This window comes from Dasypus novemcinctus, chromosome 8, assembly GCF_030445035.2.
Source record: "Dasypus novemcinctus isolate mDasNov1 chromosome 8, mDasNov1.1.hap2, whole genome shotgun sequence".
NCBI classification, from domain to species: Eukaryota; Metazoa; Chordata; class Mammalia; order Cingulata; family Dasypodidae; genus Dasypus; species Dasypus novemcinctus.
In genome coordinates, this window is record NC_080680.1 from 89,348,737 (window position 1) to 89,371,573 (window position 22,837).

The 22,837-nt window shown below is 54.8% G+C and overlaps 2 protein-coding genes across 3 annotated transcripts; one reads left to right on the plus strand and one right to left on the minus strand.

Moving 5' to 3' along the window:
* The first annotated feature begins 3,767 nt into the window (after positions 1-3,767).
* TOR2A (torsin family 2 member A) lies at positions 3,768-7,715 on the plus strand. Of its 2 annotated transcripts, none has more exons than XM_058302873.2 (5): positions 3,768-4,015; positions 4,627-4,892; positions 5,640-5,815; positions 6,482-6,609; positions 6,913-7,715. In XM_058302873.2, exons 1-5 carry the CDS (start codon positions 3,865-3,867, stop codon positions 7,155-7,157), a joined length of 966 nt encoding a protein of 321 aa, XP_058158856.1. In that variant the 5' UTR covers positions 3,768-3,864; the 3' UTR covers positions 7,158-7,715. The 2 variants fall into 2 exon arrangements, with proteins under 2 accessions (XP_058158856.1, XP_023443752.1); XM_023587984.3 differs by lacking the exon at positions 3,768-4,015 and adding an exon at positions 4,022-4,144.
* TTC16 (tetratricopeptide repeat domain 16) lies at positions 7,653-22,761 on the minus strand. The gene is made up of 14 exons (XM_058301351.2): positions 22,744-22,761; positions 21,837-22,009; positions 21,500-21,590; positions 21,177-21,320; positions 19,298-19,398; positions 19,080-19,209; positions 16,573-16,787; positions 15,682-15,926; positions 14,205-14,346; positions 12,718-12,883; positions 12,086-12,228; positions 11,771-11,936; positions 10,240-10,327; positions 7,653-9,267 (listed from the first exon to the last, which is right to left on the minus strand). Exons 1-14 carry the CDS (start codon positions 22,759-22,761, stop codon positions 7,841-7,843), a joined length of 3,249 nt encoding a protein of 1,082 aa, XP_058157334.1. The 3' UTR covers positions 7,653-7,840.
* Between the last annotated feature and the right edge of the window lie 76 nt (positions 22,762-22,837).

Consider the following 22,837-nt stretch of genomic DNA (forward strand, 5'->3'; position numbering starts at 1 on the left):
GCAGGGAAGGCTTGGGAGTGCTACTGGAGTCCTTTCCTTTGCTCTTTTCAGTAGGAGAATCCCTAATGTCTTTCCAGTCTTTGAACTGTGGCCTCAGAAGTCTTCGTGGGGTCGTGCGGGGAGGGAGATCTCTGAGGCACCAGGAAGGCAGCTGTATTGGCTGCCTCACTCTGATGGGTACAGGAGATAGGCAACATGGACCAATGCAATTCTGTGTCAAACTGAAGGACTGGAGAGCCGGTTCACTGAATCTGAAATGTCTGAGGTCCTTTGCCTTCTGAATTCTTTGACCAAGAGAGGTCGGATAACAGTACGTTTGATCTTTGGTGGCAGCCAGGCTTGGGTTTCGTTCTGCCACTGGGTAATCTTTGATAAGAGGTTCAATGTCCTCAGTAAAGTGAGGAACCATGACAACCTATCTCCTAGGATTGATGTTAAAACACTTAGTGTACAGTAGCTGCTAGGCAAGGGACAATCATGTTTCATACCTGATCATTTATTGATTAATTCTAAACCAGATTGCTTTTTGTGCATGTATCTCATTAAAATAGCACTATTTCTCTACATGGCAGGTACTATTATCATATTTTAAGATATATAAGGCACCTGACAGTAATGGCGCATGGTATGTGCTCACCAAAAGCTATCAGCACTCATCATGAAAAAGAAAAAGTAGCATGGAAAAGGCACTTTGCACACTCTCTAAGCGAAATTCAGCATGTAAATGCATTACCTCCCCCCCCCCCCCCCGCCCCAGTGTTGGACCTGACCCCTGGGGATGAGCCTCCCTGGCACCAAGGGATTAGTACCAACCACTAACTGGTGATGCAACTAGAAAAATACCTTGTATAAAAGGGGGAAATGGTAAAGACAAATGAGTTTATATGGCTAAGAGTCTTCAAAAAAGAGTTGGGGGAAGCAGATGTGGCTCAACAGATAGAGCATCTGCCTACCATATAGGAGGTCCAATGGTTTGATACCCAGGGCCTCCTGGCTCTTGTGGTGAGCTGGCCCACGTGCAGTGCTGCTGTGCTCAAGGAGTGCCGGCCCATGCAGGGATGCCCCCGTCTAAGGGTGCCCCCATGCAAGGAGTGACCCCCATGCAAGGAGAGCCCCCCTGTGTGGAACTGCAGCCCACCCAGGAGTGGTGCCACTCACATGGAGAGCTGACACAGTAAGATGACACAACAAAAAGACACAGATCCCCAGTGCTGCCTGATGAGAATACAAGTGGACACAGAAGAGCACACAGCAAATGGACACAACAGCAGACAGTGGGGGGGGGGGCAGGGAAGGGGGTAAGGAGAGAGAAATAAATCAATCTTTAAAAAAAAAAAGAAGAGTCAGGAGGTCATCAGAGGGGTCACACTTATGCACGCCTCAGCAGGGTCCCAGAGACAGCCAAAGTAGATACAACCCCAGGTATTGGTGCTCCTGAGGGCTACAGAGACACACAGGTTCTACGGTCAGGGCAGATGGCTCTGGAGTTCAGTGCCTTGTCAGTGGGCCCTTCTTTGGAATTTGTGTTCCTGAGTGTGTTGGAGTTGGACTCAGTTGTGACCTTGCTACACATGCCTCTTCTGTTACTTATACTGAACCTGTGGTTGGCACTGGGGTTGACGTATACTCAGGAGACTTGAATCTCTGGACTGTCCATGTGCCAGCTGGGCCCTGAGCCTTAGCAGAATTACAACTCCTACTCTCTGGTTCGTTGGTCTTACTCAGGTCAGCTAAGAGGGAGGTAAAGATGGTCAACCACCACACCAGGGAGCCAAGAGTGCCTACAACTGCAAGCAGGAGAATCACATCCATGTGGGATCTAAGCCCCCTCTCAATTTAGAGGTGGAGTGGACATCACCATCCCAGGGTCTACAGGATGGATTAGAGTGGACTTACTGGTATTCTACTATAGAACTATTGTGACTAGTAACGGAAGAAATTGTAGCATTGATGTGGAGAAAGTGTCCATGGTAGTTGCTGAGGGCAGAGAGAGGGAAAAAGAGATGTGATGTGGGGGCATTTTCGGGACTTGGAGTTGTCCTAAATGATATTGCAGGGACAGGTGCTGGACATTATTTATCCTGCCATAATCCACTGAATGGACTGGGGGAGAGTGTAAACTATTATGTAAACTATTATCCATGAGGTGCAGCAGTGCTCCAAAATGTATTCACCAAATGCAATGACTGTGCCACAAGATGAAAGAGGTTGTTGATGTACAAGATGAAAGAGGTTGTTGATGTGGGAGGAGTGGGGTGGGGTGGGTGTGGGGTATATGGGAACCTCTAATATATATATTTTTCACACGGGATGGCTCTTCTTAACGGGCACACTCCTTGCACGTGGGGCACCCCTACACGGGGGCGCCCCTGCATGGCACCGCACTCCTTGCCAGCCGCAGCACTGCCCGTGGGCCAGCTTACCACATGGGTCAGGAGGCCCTGGGGATCAAACCCTGGACCTTCCATATGGTAGACCAACGCTCTATCTGTTGAGCCACATCCGTTTCCCTCTTATATATATATATATATTTTTGCTGGTCCGAGTTGAACCTTTTATTCAGGGTCATTTTCTTTTTTTTTCTTTTTTTTTTTTTAATTTTTTTTATTGACTTTATAATAATATTACATTAAAAATATATATGTGAGGTCCCATTCAACCCCACCCCCCCCACCCCACCTCTCCCCCCCCCAGCAACACTCGTTCCCATCATCATGACACATCCATTGGATTTGGTAGGTACACCTTTGGGCACCTCTGCACCTCATAGTCAATCGTCCACATCATGGCCCATACTCTCCTCCATTCCATCCAGTGGGCCCTGTGAGGATTTAAAATGTCCGGTGATTGCCTCTGAAGCACCATCCAGGGCAGCTCCATGTCCCAAAGACGCCTCCACCTCTCATCTCTTCCTGCCTTTCCCCATACCCATCAGCCACCATGTCCACTTTTCCCAATCCAATGCCACCTCTTCTATGTGGACATTGGATTGGTTGTGTCCATTGCACCTCTATGTCAAGAGGAGGCTCAGATTCCACCTGGATGCTGGATGCAATCCTCCCACTTTCAGTTGTAATCACTCTAGGCTCCATGGTGTGGTGGTTGTCCTTCTTCAACTCCATCTTAGCTGAGTGTGGTAAGTCCAATAAATCAGATTGTAGGTGCTGGAGTCTGTTGAGGCTCAGGACCTGGCTATCACCTTGCCAGTCCAGAGATTCAAATCCCCTAAATATATCTTAAACCCCAACATTAACTGCACCTCCAGCACATTAGCATGAAAGTCTTATGAAGGAAGATCCCATCTGAGTCCAGATTCATCACACATAAACACCATTTCCAAAGAGGGGCCATCTGACCTGGTAGTTAACCCCATCGGCCATGACCATAACTCCCATGGGTCTCTTTAGCCCTCAAAGGAACCAATATCTGGGGGTTATATTTTTTAATGTACATTTTTTGTGATCTTTGTATCTTCCAAAAAAAAAAAACAATTAAAAAATAAATTAAAAAAACGATTAAAAAAAAAAAGAAAAGGCGCTTTGCAAAGTGTAAAGTGCCTCACAAGTTTTTGCTATTATTGTTACAGTCACTCCTGTGGTCATAATCCTTTATTTACTCTTTTTGAGCTACTAGGCCGGTCACCTAGCTACTGTGGCCATGGAAACGAGGCCCGCTGCCCCTGATTGGACCGCTCGCGGGCTCCCCCTGGAGGCCGTCTTCCAGTCCGGAAGCGGGATAAGTGGGCGAACGGTGAGCCGGGAGTTGTAGGCAGCAGGCGAGTGTGCCACAGCGCGGTGCACGCTGGAGGTTGTAGTTCGCGGGAGAGGCGGTTGGTGGTCTCGCACTAGCCCGGGCCTCATTGGGATGGCGGCTGCAAAGTGCAGCCGCCAGCCTTGGGGCTCGCTTCTCGGGCTGCTCGGGCTGGTCTCGGCCGCCACCGCCGCCTGGGATCTGGCTTCGCTTCACTGCAACTTCGGCATCTTCTGCGAGTGCGACTTCCGGCCGGACTTCCAGGGTGAGGAGTCGCGGGACCCTGAAGCGGAGTGGCAGGCTGACGCGGGAGCTGTCGGATCCCGGAGTTGGGTTCGGGAAGCCGTGGACCTGAAGGGAAGAACCGAGGGGTGGAACCCCCGGGCCCCGGATGGTCAGAGCCGGAAGTGGGCCCGGCGTTGCGGGAGCGTGACAGCCTGGGCCACGGGGTTTGGGGCGAGGGTTTGGGGGTGCCTGTTGGACCCCAAATAGGGCCCTGCTGAAATAGAGCCTTTGACAGCAGAGTCCTTAGGGAGAGGTTTGAGGCCTCCACACAATGAACTGGCGGTCAAGGGAGAAGCCTGTCTTGGGGATGGCAGGAATCTGGGGTAGATCCTGGCGACAGCTTGCCCTCATTCAGGGCTGAGTGTAATCTGGAAGACCACCTGGGGGTGGGGCGCTGCCGAGTTGAGTCAACCTGAGGGTAGTTCCTGCAGTCAGAGGCCTCAAGGGCCCCAGTGCCTTTCCACAGGCCACTTGTAGAAATCCCAGAACACAGGGATCCCTAGACCAGATTCCAGGCACATCTTCCCCCTTTGAACCTCCTTGGTAGGGATTGTGTTCCCCAGCTCTGACACTGTGCTTCTGTGGCCCTAGGTCTGGAGTGTGACCTGGCCCAGCACCTGGCAGGCCAGCATCTGGCCAGGGTGCTGGTGGTGAAAGCACTGAAGGCCTTCATCGAGGATCCCAACCCGACCAAGCCCCTGGTCCTCTCCCTGCATGGCTGGACAGGCACCGGCAAGTCCTATGTCAGCTCCCTGCTGGCACACTACCTCTTCCGGGGTGGTCTCCGCAGCCCCCATGTGCACCACTTTTCCCCCACCATCCACTTCCCCCACCCCAGCCACACTGAGCGCTACAAGGTACGCTGGGAACGTCTTAGACCACCGTTTTCCCCCACCGTGGGGTGACAGCCCTAGGGAGTGAGTCCTGAACCCAAGGAAGGGAACCACTGACCCCATGCCACACAAGCAGTTGGAGCCTTGGCCCTCAGGACTCATTCTGAACAGGACTTGGGAAGGTGCCATTTTACCTTGCAGGGAGTTCTCCCTTTTGATTCCTGGTGGGCTAAAATGGTGCCTCCCTGCCAGGGTTGTTGTGAGAGACACGTGATTATATAATTGCAGGTATCATTTTTTGAGCACTTAGTTTGCTAGACAGTCTGCATTTTCTCTCCCTGTCAAGCACTTAACCTCAGTTCATGACTGGAGTAAGAACTCAGTGAATATTACCTCTTGCTACTACTATTGTGGCTGTGGTTGCAGTGTTATTCCCAGGCTGATCTGTTTCAGCTGTTAACCTTGTTGGGAAGGGTCAGGGAGCAGAAAGGAGCCTCCTCTTTTTATGGAAGCAGTGGGTATCAGGGGAGCCCTGGATAGGATGGTGGGGGGCCTGGTTTGAGTCCTGTTCTCCTGCTGGCTCTCTGTGTCAACGTGAGCAAGTCCTTGCCTCGATCTGGTCCACAGCTTTGCCATCAGTCCCATCAAGGGGTTGGTGCTCCCTGGGAGACCACAGCTTTTTGGGAAGGAGATCATTCTTGGCTTGGGGTGAAGTCCTGTGGTTAGGGGAGAAGCTCCCCTTGAACTTGAACTCCTACCTTTCCCTGGCAGAAAGATCTTAAGAGTTGGGTGCAGGGGAACCTCACTGCCTGCGGCCGCTCCCTCTTCCTCTTCGATGAGATGGACAAGCTGCCCCCAGGCCTGATGGAGGTCCTGCAGCCTTTCCTGGGCTCCTCCTGGGTTGTATACGGGACCAATTATCGCAAAGCTATCTTCATCTTCATCAGGTGGGCCCGGGCTTTGCCGTGGGCGCAATGGGGGGACACTTCTCAGAGGTCCCAGCATTCAGTTTTGGCCTGTGGTCCCACAGCAGATTACCCATGGGACCAGCTGGGCCTCCCCAAGTACCCTCCCACTCTTGCTAGTAACAGTCATTCATGGTGCTGACTTCCCCTTTGGTGTTCTTAAAGCACATTCTGGGCTCAGTCTTTGGTCCTTGCCACTTCTTGGTGAGGAAGCCCTATTGGGTCAGAGTTTCCCCTCTTTTGTAGCTGGGAGGATACAGGCCTGGCAAAAGCAGGATACTGTGCTAATCCCAGCTTCAAGGGTCTGAGCTGTGTTTCCTCAGGCAAATTACTTCACCTCTCTGAACAACAGGGCCAATATTATTGCCCTGCTGTCCTCCTAGAGGTTGGGTGAGGGGAAGTCAGTTACGGGACAGAAAAGTGGGTTGTAAACTGTAAGGTGCAAGGTACATGTAGGTGAATTACAGGGATCATGGCTGCGGATACAAGATCTGGAGAGGGGAAGTGGGTCCTGTGGAATGCGCGCCTGCTAGCACTGAGCAGGGCCGCCAGGCTCAGTTCATGTTCAGGTGGCCCCAGGGTAGTGAGAACCAAATTCTGGCCCCCGCTAGTCCTGTGTGATTCTTACCTGGGTCCCCGTGATTTTAGCAATACTGGTGGTGAGCAGATCAATCAGGTGGTGCTGGAGGCATGGCGCAGCCGCCGGGACCGCGAAGAGATCCGTCTGCAGGAGCTCGAGCCGGCCATCTCCCGGGCTGTGCTGGACAACCCGCACCGTGAGTTTGGCCCTGGGGCTTCATACCCAGACCCACCGGGTGGGACTGCCCGGGGTGGGCCAGGCATCTCCAGACATCTGATGCTCTGCCCTGTGGTCTAGGAGTTCAGAGCCCAGGCTTTGGTGCTCCTGGCTCTTTGGCCTTGGGCAAGTCTTACAACCTTCTCTGAGCCATACCCTTAGAAGGTGACTGAAAGGATTGAGGACGGCATCATACCTCCACTGCCCTCTGGAGGGTGGGGAGTCTGGGCTTCTCCCTGGCTCTGAGGCACAGGACCTTCTCCTCATCCACCCCTTCCTACAGATGGCTTCTGGCGCTCGGGCATCATGGAGGAACGCCTCCTGGATGTCGTGGTGCCCTTCCTCCCACTTCAGCGTCACCATGTGCGGCACTGCGTGCTCAACGAGCTGGCCCAGCTGGGCCTGGAGCCACGGGATGAGGTCATCCAGGCTGTGCTGGACAGCACCACCTTCTTTCCTGAGGATGAGCGGCTCTTTTCCTCCAATGGCTGCAAGACCGTGGCCTCCCGAATCACCTTCTTCCTCTGACTCTCCTGGGTGACATCCTTGCCCTCCCCCACCTGGCCAGGCCATCTAGGAAAGCTTTGGGGCCTCTGGCAGAGGGGCCCTTGTCCTACACCTCCCGGAGAACAGGACCCAGAGCACCGAGAGTAAAGAAGAGGACAGGTGTTGTCCAGGCCACAGGACGGAGGCCAGAACAGGCCCTGGCCACTTAACTGGTTTGAGGGCATCCTGGCCTCTGCTGCCCTCCCCAGGGAAACCCCAGGTCACCCAGAGCCTCATCAAGCTTTGATCACCCCTCTAGCTGGAGCCTTCTCAAAATATGAATTGCAACTCAGGGACTGTGGCTCATGGCCACACAGAAGGATTCTTTCCTTCCTGGGTCGATTTTCCCTAGACCTCTTCTCTGATGCCATACTCCCCAACCCTCCAGCACAATCCCTGTGTTTCAGTATCACGGAACCAGGCTGGGACTTCTCAGTCCCCACGGATGAAGGGTCTCAGGCTGGTATTTGGATTTGGTTTTAAAAGTTTTTAATTTTGTAAAAGAAGAGAACAAGCGAAATAAACTTAGCCATGGGACCAGAGGAATGTTGGCTGAGGTTTCTGATTGCTCTAGGAGGAGGCAGCTTTACTGGGTGGCGGGGGTGCCAGCATGTGTGTGTGTCAAATCTCTCCCTCTGCAGGTATTGAGGGGCTCAGTCGCCCCTTTAGAGAGCATCAGACCTGCTGGGGCGGTGGCCATGCATGGCCTCGGTTTTGCCGGGACTTTGGCTTGTGCTCTGGCTCCAGCTCTGGTCAGCTTCAGGCTTGCTGGGGCTCAAACTCAAGTTCCTAGTAGACTCAGTCCTTCGGGAATTCTGCCTTAGGCCCCAGGTGGCCTCGATCTTGTTGGGTCTTTGGCTCTGGCTCTGGCCCTGGCTCTGGCTCTGGCTTGGGCTCTCAGTGTCCTTGATCTTATTGGACCTCTGGCTTGGGTCACAAAAAGCCTCTGTCTTACTGGGCCTCCAGGTGGAGACTTGGGTAGCTTTGGTCTTGCTGGAACTTTGGCTTTGTTCCCAGCTCCAGCCTTGGGCATTATCAGACTTGCTAGGCCTCTGGCTCCTTCCAAGGGCAGCTTCAGCCACACTGGACCTCTGGCTCTGGTCCAGGGAAAACTTGGCCTTGCTGGGCCTATGGCTTGGGCCCTGGGTAGCCTCCATCTTGCTGGAGCTCTGACTTGCATCATAGGAAACTTTGACCTTGCTGAAACTTCGGCTCTGTCTCCTGCTCTGGCCCTGGGAAGCCTCATCCTTGCTGGGCTTGTGGTTCCTGCTCTGATCAACCTTGGCCTTCCTGGACTCTTGGCTCTGGTCCGGGGCAGTCTCAGGCTTGCTGGGCCTCTGGTCCAAGCCCTGGGCAGTCTCAGGCTTGCTGGGCCTCTGGTCCAAGCCCTGGGCAGTCTCAGGCTTGCTGGGCCTCTGGCCTAAGCCCTGAGCAGTCTCAGGCTTGCTGGGCCTCTGGCCTAAGCCCAGGGCAGTCTCAGGCTTGCTGGGCCTCTGGCCCAAGCCCTGGGCAGTCTCAGCTTTGCTAGAGCTCTGACCTGAGTCACAAAAAACCTTGGCCTTACTGAGACTTCGGCTCAGTCTCCTGCTCCGGCCCTGGGTAGCCTCGTCCTTGCTGGGCCTGTTGTTCCTGCTTTGGACAGCCTTGGCCTTACTGGGCCTCTGGCTCTGGTCCTGGGGAGTCTCAGTCTTGCCAGGCCTCTGGCCCAAGCCCTGGGCAGTCTCAGCTTTGCTAGAACTCTGCCTTAAGTCACAGAAAACCTTGGTCTTACTTGAACTTCGGTTCAGTCCCGAGCTCCAGCCCTGGGTGTAGGTAGCTTTTCTGGGCCCCTGTCTCTGGCTCCTGGTAGACTTGGCCCTGAGTCGCTGTCGTGGGCCCTGAGCAGCCTTGGTCTTGCTGGAGCCCTGACTCTGGTCCCCAGCAGCCTCTGTCTTGGTGCGGATCTGCCCCTGGCTTGGGCCATTGATTTCAGAGTCTGAGGAGAGCGTCTTCAGCAGTGAGGAGGTGGAGAGCGTCACCGCACTGGCTGAGGTGCTCCTGTATTCCTGGCAGATAGTGGATGACTCCGTCTCTGAGATGGATGTGACCCTGACTGGAAGGGTGTGCCAAGAGCACCTATCAGGCCTCCTTCCAGAGGTCAAGGCCTGCCCTGCTTTCCCTGTACAGCTTGAGAAAAAGGGGGCTTCCAGGCCTCATCTTGCCCTAGACTGCTGCAGCTTTGCCTGACCAAAGGAAGGCCTGCCCGAGCACTCCAGCTGACCCCCCGCTTGCAGCCTGAGCCTGTAGTGGCTACAAGGACCCCAGGCCCTATCTGCCCAGCCTCCGGCCCCTCCTCTGCTGGCTGCCCCTTGCCCTCTGTTCTCCAGCTCTAACCATCTACCTATGGGTCTCCCCTTGTCCAACCCTTCCCACATCTGGCTAAGCCCCACTCTTCCTTCAGGTCCTGGAAGCCCTCCGTGACTCCACCCAGAGGGGATTCAAAGCCCTCCTAGCCCTCTGGACTTCTCCTCTCACTGTACATCAAGGAACTCCTGGGCAAGGAGTCCCTGTGACCAGTGCTTGGCTCAGGCCTGGCTGGGGGCCTCAGGGCGCTTGTTGCATTGCAGTGCCTGGAAGGAAGGAGTGGAGTAGTCATACTCCCAGCCCTGCCGTGAACTGCTCACTTCAGTGTTTGGGACTTCATTTGGAACCACATACATGCTTTTTTTACTTTGTCCCTTCTGGTGTGCCTGGCAGAGTAGGGGATAAAAGCCCCTTGGACAAGCACTGGACTGTGTGCTTATTTCAGGGACGGGCCAGCAGGGCAGAGAGAAAAGGGAACAGGCCTGAGAGGGGAATGAGGGTGGACCTGGCAGCCACTCTGCAAAACTTCGTGGTGAGACTCAGCATCCCAGGCTCTGCTGGGTGGCATCTCACTGAGTCCTCACCACGACCCCCAAAACTGGGAATTATTGCTCCATGTTATAGTCACTTGCCCAAGGTCACACCCAAGTCAGTCTGATCTCTGAGCTCTCCCCCTTAGGCTGCTTTGGTCCACTCCGGGGCAAGGGCACTGGGGACTTACAGTCCAAGGTGGAGCCTGAGGAGGCCTGGTCGACATAGCTATCGGACAGGGACGTCACCTTGGCAGGGATGGGCTCCGGTTTCTGCTCCTGTAGCAGGAGACAGGTTGGGCAGTTGCAGGCCCTGGGAGGTCCCTGGGCCGGCAGCCCCGGCAGCCCCGGCAGCCCCAGCTCTGGAAAGCAGAAGGCCCTGGGACTTTCCAGAGTTGTTCCGAGGAGGTTGGAGCTCCTCCGAGGCAAGGTTAGGGCTAAGACTGGACAGGAAGGGAGAGTGGCCAGGCAAGATGGGCATGGTACTGTGAGAAATGCAGGGCTCAAGGGGCTGCTTGGGCCTCAGTTTCCCCATCTGCAAAATGAAAATTCGATTTCCTACTCATACCCAGGATGGGGCAGGCTTCTGTAAACTGTAAAGTGCTTTGCCGTGGTGGTTAGGGAGGAACTGAGGTGTGTCTACGTGCTTTAGATGTCTTATTCCATTCCATCCTCCTACCGTACTTAGGCAGGAGCAACTACCATTGCCATTCCACAGACGAGGAAACCAAGGCTCTGAGCACTCAAGCCACTTGCCCAGGGCCACTCAGCTAAGAAATAGAGAAGCTGGAGTTGGAATCCAGGTCTGCTGGACTCCTCAGCCAGGCTCTTGGCTGCTGTCGCCTCTGCCAGCGTTCTCTCCTGCAGGCACTGAGGGCTGCACGGTGACTACAGGGCACTAACACACACTTGTGCCAGCTCTGATTGTACTCTGTAGGCGTCAGCTCAAGCTCACCCTGAGCCCGGGAGCTCACGATGATTCTGAGGCTACACAGATAAAAGTTGTATGTCTTTGTGAGCTAGAAAAATGTGTGGCTAGCATTTTCCATTTGTGGCAAGGGATGCTGGTATTCCACTGGCTTCAGTGATGTGAAGTTTCCTTCTAGTCTAGATGTACTTGCTGTCTCTCAGCAGGGAAACGATACATAAGCTGTGGGGTTTCCACACCACGGAATCCTCTGGAGCCATGGGGATGGGGAATGTCGCTCATGCAACAACTTGGATGAATCTCACAAACGTGTCTAATGAAAGGTGCCAGGGACAAAAAGGTAGACTGTATTTGTCCATTTATAGGAAGAACAGGCAAATCTCGCCCCTTCCATTAGGCATCAGGACAGTGGTCAGCCTTACAGGGTGGCGTGGGGCCCGGGGACGCCTTCTGGGGAAGTCCCTTTCTTGATCTGGAGAATGGTGTCTTGATATGTCCAGTTTGTGAGAATTCATTGTGTCTAAAGTGTTTAGAAATGAACTTAAGAATTCTGGCACAAGTGTCTGGGCGCCCAGCAGAGCTGTGAAGGTGACTGGTGGGCCAGGTGCGCGAAGTCCTCTCTCGGGGGGGGCCCATGCCCTCATGCTCCCTTCCCCAGGGGCCCCCTTGCTGTTACCAGCCCCATCTCACAGCTGAGAGGTGACAGGGCCAGGCCTGGAAGCCAGCCTCTCCGCGGCCTGTCCCCTCGGCCTGGACCCTGAGGCTCTCAGCCTCTGTGGCCCACTCCCACTCACCTGTCCCTTCTCTTCCTCAGGGGCCTCAGCCTCTTCCTCTGGTCTTTCCTGCACAGGCTGTAGGGCGTGGGGTGTGGCCTCTAGCTCCTCGGTGGTCTCAAACCAAGGTTTCTCCAGCTTCCACGTGTGCTCCTTCTGGCGGTGTAATTCCTGCTCCCTGAGCAGCCTGCCAAGCCATGGCCCCAGCTGCCCGTCAGTTTCCCTTACTCACCCTGCCATCTCCAGGGACTCCACAGCGGTCTGCGGAGACTTGAGCCCCAGCCATTCCCAGTCACACCCCACCCCTGGCCTGTGGGCCCTGCTTGGGGAGCTCACCTCAGCATGCCTTGTGGGATGCTGGACTGCCGGATGCTCTCCACCACCCGCTCCAGCTGCAGCTTGGCCAGGTGGGCCACCTGGCTGTCGAGCACGTCCTCCACTGACATGCCCGGGAAGAGATTGCTCATCAGTGGGAGCAGCTGCCAGGAAAGGAGGGGAGCAGAGCCATGGAGGGTCAGAGCAGGGGCAGCTGGGGTGCTGCCACCCTGTCCTCACAGACTCCATCTTGGCCCTTCTCAGGCCTGAAGGGGGAGGGGAGCTGCAAATTGCTATTTGCAAAGAGCTAGACCCTTTGCCCCAAAACTAGCAGGAGACCATAAGAAAGCAACTGCTTCAGGAAGTAGCCTGTGAATCCCACTGCTTGTTCTAGAGCCGAACAAGAGTTGGACCTCTAAACTGTGTGACCTGGGACAAGGAAAGTGCCTTCTCTGAGTCTTACTTTCCTCATCCGTAGATTGGGAGTGGTAATATTACCTGTCTTGAAAGGTGGTGCTCAAACAATAGCCCCTATTATTATTAATAGCTCCTGCTTTTATTATCAAACTATTTTCTTTTAGAATAGGAAGTATCTTTATGTGGCCAGGGGTATTTATTCTGGAACCCACCCTCCTGGTCCAGCAGGAACCCACCTTTGATTGCTTGGGATCCAGAAGCAGGACAGTGGCGACATCCTGGCGGGCCCCAAAAAAGTTCTGCAGCATCTGCCGGCTCTTGGCCCTGTGCAAGTAGTACTGGGCCTTCTGGGGGTCGTGCTGGATGGCCACCGAGAAGTGGTTCTCTGCCTTCTGGAACTGCCTGCAGGACAAAGCAGTCCCCAGGCTACTGTGAACTGGGCCACCTGGGGGGGAATGGCAGTCTTCTGGGTCCCAGGGAGGGGTTTAGGTCCCAGGCAGGTCCCTGCTCTCCTTCCACCAGCTAAGCTCTTGATGGACCCAAGAGGAAAGGCTACTATGAAACCATGACATGGGAGTATTTTTATGATCTTGGAGCAGAGAAGGCCTTTCTGAGAATGTCATATACCCAGCAACTAAAAATGAAAAACTGACTACTCTGACTACAGTCAAATTCGAGTTGAGTAGCAAAAGCACCACAAAGAAAAGCAATAAATGGGAAATGACATTGACACCTGTGGCAAACAATAGATAGATTTTCCTGGCCTAAAAGGACTCATAACCATTTTTTTTACGTGGGTAAAGACTTAGGCAGGCCACATGGTCAGTAAATACGTAAATGATACTGGGCTGCACTAACAATTTAAGCATGCAAATTAAATCAACCGCGAGTACATTTCTTGCCTATTAGGTTAGCAGAGTCGAAGAGGTCATTAATACTCTGAAAGAGAGGTTTGGGGAAATCCAGGCTTTGCTTTTCTTGGGGGTTTGTTGTTTACAGAAAACATTTAATATTACCTATTAAAATGTTAAATGTACACAACTCCTCTAAGGGAAAAATATATCCAAAAAAATGTCAAGTGTTCACACTCTTTAACCCAACAATTTTATTTCCAGCAATCTAACCTCAGCATTATTAATATGGATACATGAAAATGTAAGCCCTAGATGATCGTTACAGCATTACTAATAATAAAAAAAAAACCTGCAAACAGTCCGAATATTCATCAGTAGAGAACTGTCTAAAGAAATCAATTGTACATCCATAGAATGGAATGCTAGACAAATAGTAAAAGAGGAGGCAGGCCTAGGTATAATACCATATAAAGTTTTTTTTTAAAAAATCCAAAGACTAGTTTAGCATGCTCCCACTTTTGTAAAATGATTATTGTTAATATATGCAGAGGAAAAAGTCTTCAGGGATCTTTACCAAACTTATCTTGGCAGGCAGGGGATTTGGAAATAGGTAGAAAGAACTTTCATGTTCTGAGTTATATATCTTTAATAAGAAGCGTATATTACTATAATAACTGGGAAAAAAGTAAAATATTTTTAGTGAAACCTTGGGAAATAAAATCTATGTGTAGGAGACATAATTGGGAGATGCTTCAGCTGGGATCCCAGCAGGTGTCTTCAGGCCAGGCCCAAGCCCTCAGGTCCCCTCCCCCGCCTCGCCCCACCCTGCCTCACCGCACCCACTGGAGTTGTGGAAGGCCAGGCCACACCTGCGCCTCTGCTCGCAGAGGCCCATCTTCTCCTGCAGGAGGCCCATGCGGAAGTTGGCGCCCTGGTCCCGCGGGCTCAGCGCCAGCGCCTGCTGGTAGTCCGCCTCAGCAAATGCAAGGTTGCCCAGCTGGAAGAAGCAATCTGGGGCCCAGGGGTGGGGCCGGGTGGGCCCTCAACCCCCAGTGCCCAGGAGCCCTAGCCCTACCTGCTTCCCCAAGGGCCAGGCCAGAGACTGCTGGCTGATAATACAGCTGGGTGTCATGGCCTCCTCAAGAGGTTTTGCAGGGATCTTGTCCCGCTGCCTGATTCTGAGCATTTTGAAGAGACTGGTCCATTTGTGAAAGGCACCATTTCCCAAAGAGCATCCTGGGACACAGTCATTCATTTCTTCTGCTTCCTTCCCCGCCCTCTCTCCCATCCACCATCCATCTTTTAACTAAATGAGCGTGCTGGGGGCACAACTGGGAGCTAGAGACACCTAAGCCCTACTGCAAGGATCTCACCATCTAGTGGGCGAGAGAAATAACTAAGCAATAATCACCCAAAACCCCATAATTACAACAAGCATAACTGCACCAAAGGAAGAGGATAAGGAGTGGGATTTGGGTTAGGGGGCAGGATACACAGCAGGGAGGGCTTCCCCAAGGAAGTGGCTTTTCATTTGGACCCTGAATGGTGAGTAGGGGTGAGCCAGGTATGGGGTGATGGTAAAGGGGCCTTCCTGAGCAGAAATAACTGAGTGTGCGAAGGGCTGAGGCAGGAAGGCAGGACACAGGCGAGGTGTCTGCATGGCTGGAGAGCGGAGAGGAAGAGGCAGCGGGGAATGGGAAGAGGTTGTTGAGGGTGGCAGGGCTTAGAGGCCCTTGGGCCTGCACCCCTGGAAGGCTTTAGGTAAAGCTGATCTGCTGAGCTCGAGAGTTTGGGAGACCCCTATGCCACCCCTTACATTCCAGTGTAAAGTCATTTCCTTGAGGTGGCGCAGTGTCTCTGGTGAAAACTTGCCATCAGTGTTAGCCATTAGCACTGCTGCTTAGTATCACAGTAAGATACTAAGGCAGTCAGTAAATGAATGTCTCTGAATGAATATATACTGTTAAGCCCATTTTAAGAAAGGGAAAACAGGACTGCAGAGGGCAAAGGACTTGTCCAAGGTCAAACTTGAGGCAATGGCAGAGCTAGGACCAGAAGGTTTTCTAAGCGCTGGCTGTGTGCTGTGCTGAGGCCTCTGGCAGGCCCAAGCTACCTGGGACCTGGTCCTGCCATCAGAGGGGCTGGGCTGGGCTGGAAGACAGGCTATTCCAAAGAGAGGCACAGCCTTGGCAAAGCTGCAGGGGATGCAACGGCCTGGATTTTGCAAGCTCGTGAAAGGGAGCAGCTGGGTATCAGGCCTGAGAAATAGCGAGAGCCCCAAGGACCTCCGGTGCCAAGACTGGCCTTAACCTGCCAAGGGGCTCGCCTGCCCCGGCCCCCGCTCACCGCCGCGGTTGATGTAGAGGCCTTTCTCCTGCTGCTCGTCCTTGAGGGCCTTGTTGAGCAGCAGCACGCTCTCCTGGTAGGCGCCCTGCATGTAGCAGTGCACAGCGAAGTCGTTGTAGGCCAGCAGCAGCTGGCGCTGTGCCTGCAGCACCATGTCCTCCTGGCTCTCGGGGGCCATGTCCAGCGCCTTCAAGAGGTCTTCCATGGCTCCAGCAAACTCCCGGAGCCGTCGGTACATGGTGCCCCTGCGGGGAGGGGACGGCAGGCGGGGGACATGAGGGCCCGAGCACCTCCGCCAGCCGGCAAGTGGCCTGGCAAGCTACGGCCCGCTCTGGGCCTCCTGACTCCTGGAGGTGGTTTGGCCTGTGGGCTGACCCTAGAGCAAACGCTCACGTAACTTGCTAATCACTGGCAAATAAACTTTTCTCAAAAATAGCCTCCTTCTTTTTGGGAGCCAGGTGTGTGCTGGTCATTATGCTAACTGCTTTATATACACCGTGCATTGTTTTCGTACATTGTTTAGATGGGAAAACCCAGGCTCAGAGAGGTCAGATTGCCCTGAATCACACAGGAAGATCCTGGAAGGGCTGGAATTCAAACCCCAACTTTGTCCAGTGAGTTGGGCTGAGCCTCTGGGAGTGAACTTCTCAGCTGACCAGGGGTTCTAGGATTCCCGGGTTATCTGGGAAGCTGATGGCTGCCTCTCCTGCAGGGCAGTAGCAGAGATCACCTCCCATGATGTCTTGACCCCAAAGAGAAGTAGGGCAAGATTATTAGAGACCAGATGGGGAAACTGAGCCCAGGAAGGCCTTGGGCTCTTCTGAGAGCACACAGCACGTTCATGGCAGGGCAGGGCCTGGAGCCCAAGACCAGCCCCTCTCTACCCAGTACCGGAAGAGGAAGAGGCTGGGGTCCAGAGGGTTGTTCTCGATGGCGCAGTTGATGCACTGCAGCGCCTGCTGCAGGTGGCCCTGCACAGCCAGGACCCCGGCATCTTGGCGCACCTTCTGGGCCTGGTTCACCATCGTCTTGAGCAGCACCCTGGCCTGTGGGTGCTTTGGCTCCAGCAGCAAAGCGCTGTGCAGGTCCCGGTAGCAGAGGCTGGGCTATGGCGGGGATGTGGGGGGTGGAGATGGCATGGGGGAGGCAGGCCCAGCTGAACTCTGCCCTGCCGGCTCTCAGGCAGGTCAGCTCCCCACCCCTCCTCAGTGCCCCCACATCTCTGTTGACCCTTTTCAGACTCAATGCAGGGGAGCATTGTGGGAAAATCCCACCCAGGCCTTATGCCTGCTGGCACCTTTCAGGTGTGTCCTTGGGCAAGCCAGGTCCCTGCTCAGCCTTGGTGATTTCTGCCAGATTGGGACTGCAGATGCCACCTCCTTGGGGACTGCCATGTCCTCACTGTCCTCTCCTGTACACCCTCCTCACTTAAACCCAAGACAGCTCTGACCAAGGTTTAGCCTAGGTATGATGAGAAAACATCCCCAGGCAAATACCTCCACTGGGTGTGCAAGCCAGTCAGTCACCCGACAGTTTCAGCAACCGCCCTGGGCGCTGCAGGGGAACTGGTTGAAGGGTGAGTGAAGAAAACAGCGTGGTACCCGGTGTGAGCGGAAGGGGAAAGAAGGCAAAACCTTGGAGCAGGGCTTCTGTGGCAGCCATGGGTCCAGGGCCAGCACCACCGAGAACTGACTGTGTCCCCGGGCAAGTCACCCAAGCCCTGCGGGCCTCTCCCACTTCCCGAGTTGGTTTACGGTGAAAAGAGGACAGGGGTAGGATTTCCTTCAAAGGGTTATGCGAGTCCTAAAGATGAACTTGGGGGAAACGGACTTTGGCCCAGTGGTTAGGGCGTCCGTCTACCACATGGGAGGTCCGCGGTTCAAACCCCGGGCCTCCTTGACCCGTGTGGAGCTGGCCCATGCGCAGTGCTGATGCGCGCCAGGAGTGCCCTGCCATGCAGGGGTGTCCCCCGCATAGGGGAGCCCCACGCGCAAGGAGTGCACCCGTAAGGAAAGCCGCCCAGCGTGAAGGAGGGAGCAGCCTGCCCAGGAATGGCGCCGCCCACACTTCCCGTGCCTCTGACGACAACAGAAGCGGACAAAGAAACAAGAAGCAGCAAAAAGACACAGAAAACAGACAACCGGGGGAGGGGAGGGGAATTAAATAAATAAAAATAAATCTTTAAAAAAAAAAAAAGATGAACTTGGGTAAAGTGCTTAGCAAAGGGCCTACTCTACTCGCAGCCAGGGCCCAGGAGGCCCAGCAGCTAAACGAGTGACCACCAGGAATTCTTGTATAATGACTAGTCTCAAACCTTCGGCAGAGGCTCTTGGGTTGACTCACCTGTGGGACGCAGAAACCCCGCCCTCAGCAGAGGCCCTCCACCTTGGGGCGGCTCCCTCCTGAAAGGCAGGCTCACCTTTCCAGCCAGCCCCAGGACGCCCCCACCTGGTGAACTGAGGTCAACCGCACCCCATCGGGCCCACATCTGCTGCTCCCCCTCAGCTGAGTGTCTTGGCTCCCATCCACCCCGGCCAACCCAGAAAACCATTGCTCTCGAACCCCTCTCTTATCCCACACGCAGTCAGTCTCTGACCCTGACTTCTAAAGGACTGTGGTGCTTGTCCCCTGCTCAACACCCTCAAAGCATTCTGCCCTCCCCACCCCCTTCTCTTCCGCGGGGTGGCTCCCGGGGCCCAGTATTGCCCCATCCATTCACTGTCAGTGGCAGCCGGGGGCTCTTTTGGAAGCCCACTGCCCTTTGAGGCTCTGGCCGCCTCAGGAAGAAGGCAGGGTGCACCTGGGTTCCAAGTCCCCGTGTGACCTGCAGTCCTGTCAGCCTTTCAGGTGACTGGATGCCCGGGCACAACTGCGGTTCCCACCTCACCCCCCCTCCAGGACCCCGAGTCTCCCTCACCTCCAAGGATCCCCTGTACCGTCTCCATGCCCAGCCCAGGCCTGGCCAGTGGAGGGTGCTTAGCAAATGCTTACTGTGGCCGATGAGGAAGAAAAGAAGGAGGCAAGGAAGGCAGGAGGAGGGCTCCTGTGTCTGCCCTTATCCAGGGCTCCTTGGGGGTCCCCTGTGTCATTGCCTGCTCAGGGCCTTTTCCCCTGGCCTGTGAGCTCCATGATGGCAGGGATGGCGTTTGCCTCTTACCTTGTCGTTTCTCAGGGCTCAGCTTGGCCCAGAGCCAGGGCTGAGCAACAGCCTGACTGGGTGGTCAGAGCCGGCCGGGGGCCACTGTCCACTGTCCAGGGAGGACAGGGTCCCCTCACACCGTGGGGATGTGCCCTCTGGGCCAGCTGGCAGCCCAGCAGCCTCCTGCCGCCCCGGGGCACGCTCGGGGCTCACAGGCAGAGGCGAGGGCCATGCGCCTGCCCTGCCCACCCCCTTCTACCTTCTCTAGGAAGTTGTGGAGCCTGGCCTGGAGGATGTAGATATCGGCATTGCTCGTGCCCTGCTTCAGCTCCTTAGCGATGAGCAAGAGGCAGTCGTGGTAGCGTTCGAGGGCCAGGAGGCAAGCCATGCTGAGGGAGGGGGCAGAGGGTGCGCTGTCGTCCCCGGAGAGCGAGGCGGGGTGGGAAGGGTGGGCGAGGCCGTGGGCCAGGCACTCACCACCGGTACTGGAAGCAGGATTTCTTGGGTTGAAGTTTGGAGGCTTGCGAGAAGACGTGCAGGGCATCCACGTAGGCGCACTGCTCCAACAGGCACTGGCCCTGGGGCACAGGCGGCTGTCACTTTTATTTTTTTTTAAGATTTATTTTTTAATTTATAAAAAACAGTGTGGCCATCACTTCTGTTGGGCTCAGCCTGGCCCAGCCATGCCCACCAGTTGGGGGCAGCATTGAGGAGGAAGGGGAGAAGGACAAATGACCAGGAGAAAATCTTTTGATGTGGGGAGAGATGGCAAGACATCGACAGAGAGAGATAGGGGAGAGAGAGAGAGAGCTGGGCAGAGGTGACAGGAGACACAGAGTCAGAAGGACAGCGACAGGTGGAGTGTGAGGAAGAACTGAGGAGAGACGGGGAGAGACAGTGAGAAATGCACCAAAGGTGAGAGGTACCATCGCAGAGACACGGAAACAGAGAGGGAGGAAAAACAGGAGATGAGATGAGGACAGCAGAGCTAGAAATGACAGACTCCAGCCTGGCTGGAGCTGTGTTGGGCACTATCTATCATCCCCCTTTTAAATGAAGGAACTTCCCCAAGGGCACACAGGAGGCAGCAGTGCGGGACTCAGAGCCACAAAAGACTAAGAACTGGATAAGGGACATTTTTTAAAAAGACATCAAATTTGTCACAACAAAAAAAATTGGGCCTTTGTTGGTGCTTTATGATTTAATACTGTTTTTATTTTGGATTACAAATGGGGTGCACTCTGACCTCTTTAGCATTTACAGCCTCTAGACCGTAGAGGCAGGCTGTCCCATGCGATAGCTACCAGCTTCATGTGGCTAATAATTTTAAATTGCACTGAATTAAGATTCAGTGAGGGGAAGCGGATGTGGCTCAAGGGATAGAGCTTCTGCCTACCATGTGGGAGGACCTGGCTTCGTCCCTGGGGCCTCCTGGTGAAAAAGAAGAGAAAGCATGCCCCTGTGGCTAGCCAGTGCCCGTGCCAGGGTCCGCATGGTTAGCCAGTGCCCTGTGCAAGTGAGTCATGCAACAAAATGAGGATGCATCATTTAGAGAGACAAGGGGCCAGTCAAGATGAAGCACAACAGAAACCAGAAACTGAGGTGGCACAATTGATAGGGAACCTCTCTCCCCCTCAGAGGTCTCCAGGATCAAATCCCGATGAATCCCAGAGGAGAGAAAATGAGAAGAGAAGACAACATAGACAACAAAAACGTAGGAAAGGAGGAGGGGAAGGGGGGGATAAATAAATAAACCTTTTTAAAAAAAAGATTCAATGAGGGGAGTGGATGTGGCTCAAGCAGCTGAGTACCTGCCTCCCACATGGGAGGTCCTGGGTTTGGTTTCCAGTGACTCCTGAAAAAACGAAAAACAAACCACAAGCAAAACAACCGAAAAGACCAACTCAGGGAAGCCGATGTGACTCAGTGGTTGAGCACTGGCTTCCCACACATGAGGCGCTGGATTCAATCCCTGGCCCTGGTCCCTAAAAAAAGAATTCAATGAAATGAAAAAAATTCTGTTCCTCAGTCAATCGTTCACATTTCAAGGGCTCAGTGGTACATGTGGCCAATGGTTCCCATACTGGGCAGTGCAGAGTAGGTCATTTCCCATAGCCTGTTGGACAAGATAGTAAAACTTTACCCAGCCCTGCCAATTAACCACCTCAGGAAGTGGGAGAGGTCCTGGGAGTGTCGGCTGGTAGGACACAGACACAGGATGAGGAGGTTCCATGGAGACAGAGCTGGTCCCAGGAGCAAGACCAACACCCCACAGCTGGAGGGAGAGAGCCAGCGGGGCCTAGCTGAGAGGTGGGGGGGTGGGGGGGGCAGGGAGGGGACCTGCCGCTCCGGGCACCTGTAGGTAAAGCACCAAGGTGAGCCGCTCCAGGTACTTGGTGTTTTCCGGCTGGAAGGAGTGGGCCCTTCGCAGGTTCTGGGCAGCTGAGGAGAAGTCACAGAGCTGGATGTAGGCCTCGGCCCGCAAGGCATAGAAGTCTACCTGAGGGGGAGGGACCCGGCCTGCTGTCCCTGCCCCACAGTCTGCCCCTCCGGGGCATGCCCCTCTGCATCCCAGTTACCAGCAGGGACATGGGGACTCTGAGAGGGGAGGCCGGGCATGTGGACGCAAGGGGCGCATGTGCCAGCAACTGCCCGTGCCCGCCCAGGCCCTCCCCTCACCAGGTTGGGGTCCAGGTGGAGTGCGCGGGAGAAGAACAGCACAGCCATCTCCCAGTCCTGTCTCTCCAAGCTCTTCTGGCCTTGGAAGTAGCTATGGGGGGTGAGGAGTCCAGGTAGAGAGGCTGGTCCTGACTTTGGACCAAGCCCAGGGGAGGTTGGGTGGAGAAGCAGGAGGGGCAGGCAGTGACCCAGGGAGGGCAGGTTGGCATTCCTGAGGCCCGCCCAGGCCAGCAGCCCCTTATCGGCTGGGATGAGTTCACTGCCCCAGGGCTTACACAGCACATCACTGCTTGGGCAGGGCAGGGACCTGGGGTTCTGGGGCAAGGTAGTCACTCACTACTCCCTGACTTTGAGGGGCACTGTTAACTCCTTGGGCTTTTGTTGGGGTTCTTCGAAGCCCTGGAACACCTGGCTGGTCCCAAAGATGCGCTGCAGGGTTCCCTTTGGGACTGGGATCACCCGTGGCTTTGAGATGTGCTGTGAGCAGGCCTGGTCTTGTTTCAGAGGATCCTGGAGCCAAGCGACAGCAAGGCTGGAGCAGGCTTCAGGGATGGCTGGGCCCCCACCTGACTCACACACTCTCGCCAAGAGTTTTATGGGGTGAAGAAGGGTGAATTGAGGCCTGGTAGGGGTCGGGATCGAGGGTCTGGGGCACTCTGGCCCTATTCTTAGGGATGCTGCAACCTCCACTCTCTTCTCACGCTTGGGGCAAGCCTCCCTCTCTCCATCTTCCTGCAGGGCCCCCAGGCTCACAGCGCCCTCTGCTCTCCTAGTCCTACTCAGTTCTGTCATCTGCCAACACCCAAAGCTCCCTGTCTCCAGCTCAGGCCCCGCCCCAAGCAGCCCCTTGGACATCCTGTGGGACCTGCGCACTCAAATTGACTACCTCACCTGACTCCTGCTCCCAGCTCTCCCACTTCAGTGAAGATAGCTTCCCTGCCAGCCACCCCAGGAAACTATGTCCCATCAGTCCTCAAGTCCTGCCAGTCCCACTTCCTAAAAACTTCTCAGCTCTCCCTTCTCTCGTCCTCCCCTCAGGCCAATGCCACCTCTGCCTGTACGCCTGCCCCGGCCCAACCCGCCTTCTTGCCTCATGGCCAGGGCCCTCTGTTTTCAGTACAGTCACTTTCTGTCCTGAAATGCACAAGCGACCCTGCCTCTCCTGTACTTAAAATCTTTCCTGCGAACCCAGTCTAGGTCTCTTCCACCCTGGCCTTTGCTTTAGCTTTCTCCCCAGCCCGCACCTCGCTGGAGTCAGTCATGATGCCCCGTTCAAGGGGACCTCAGGGGCTGGGCGGACTCCCTCACGGCCCCCTTCCCCTCGCGGCCCGCCCCTCC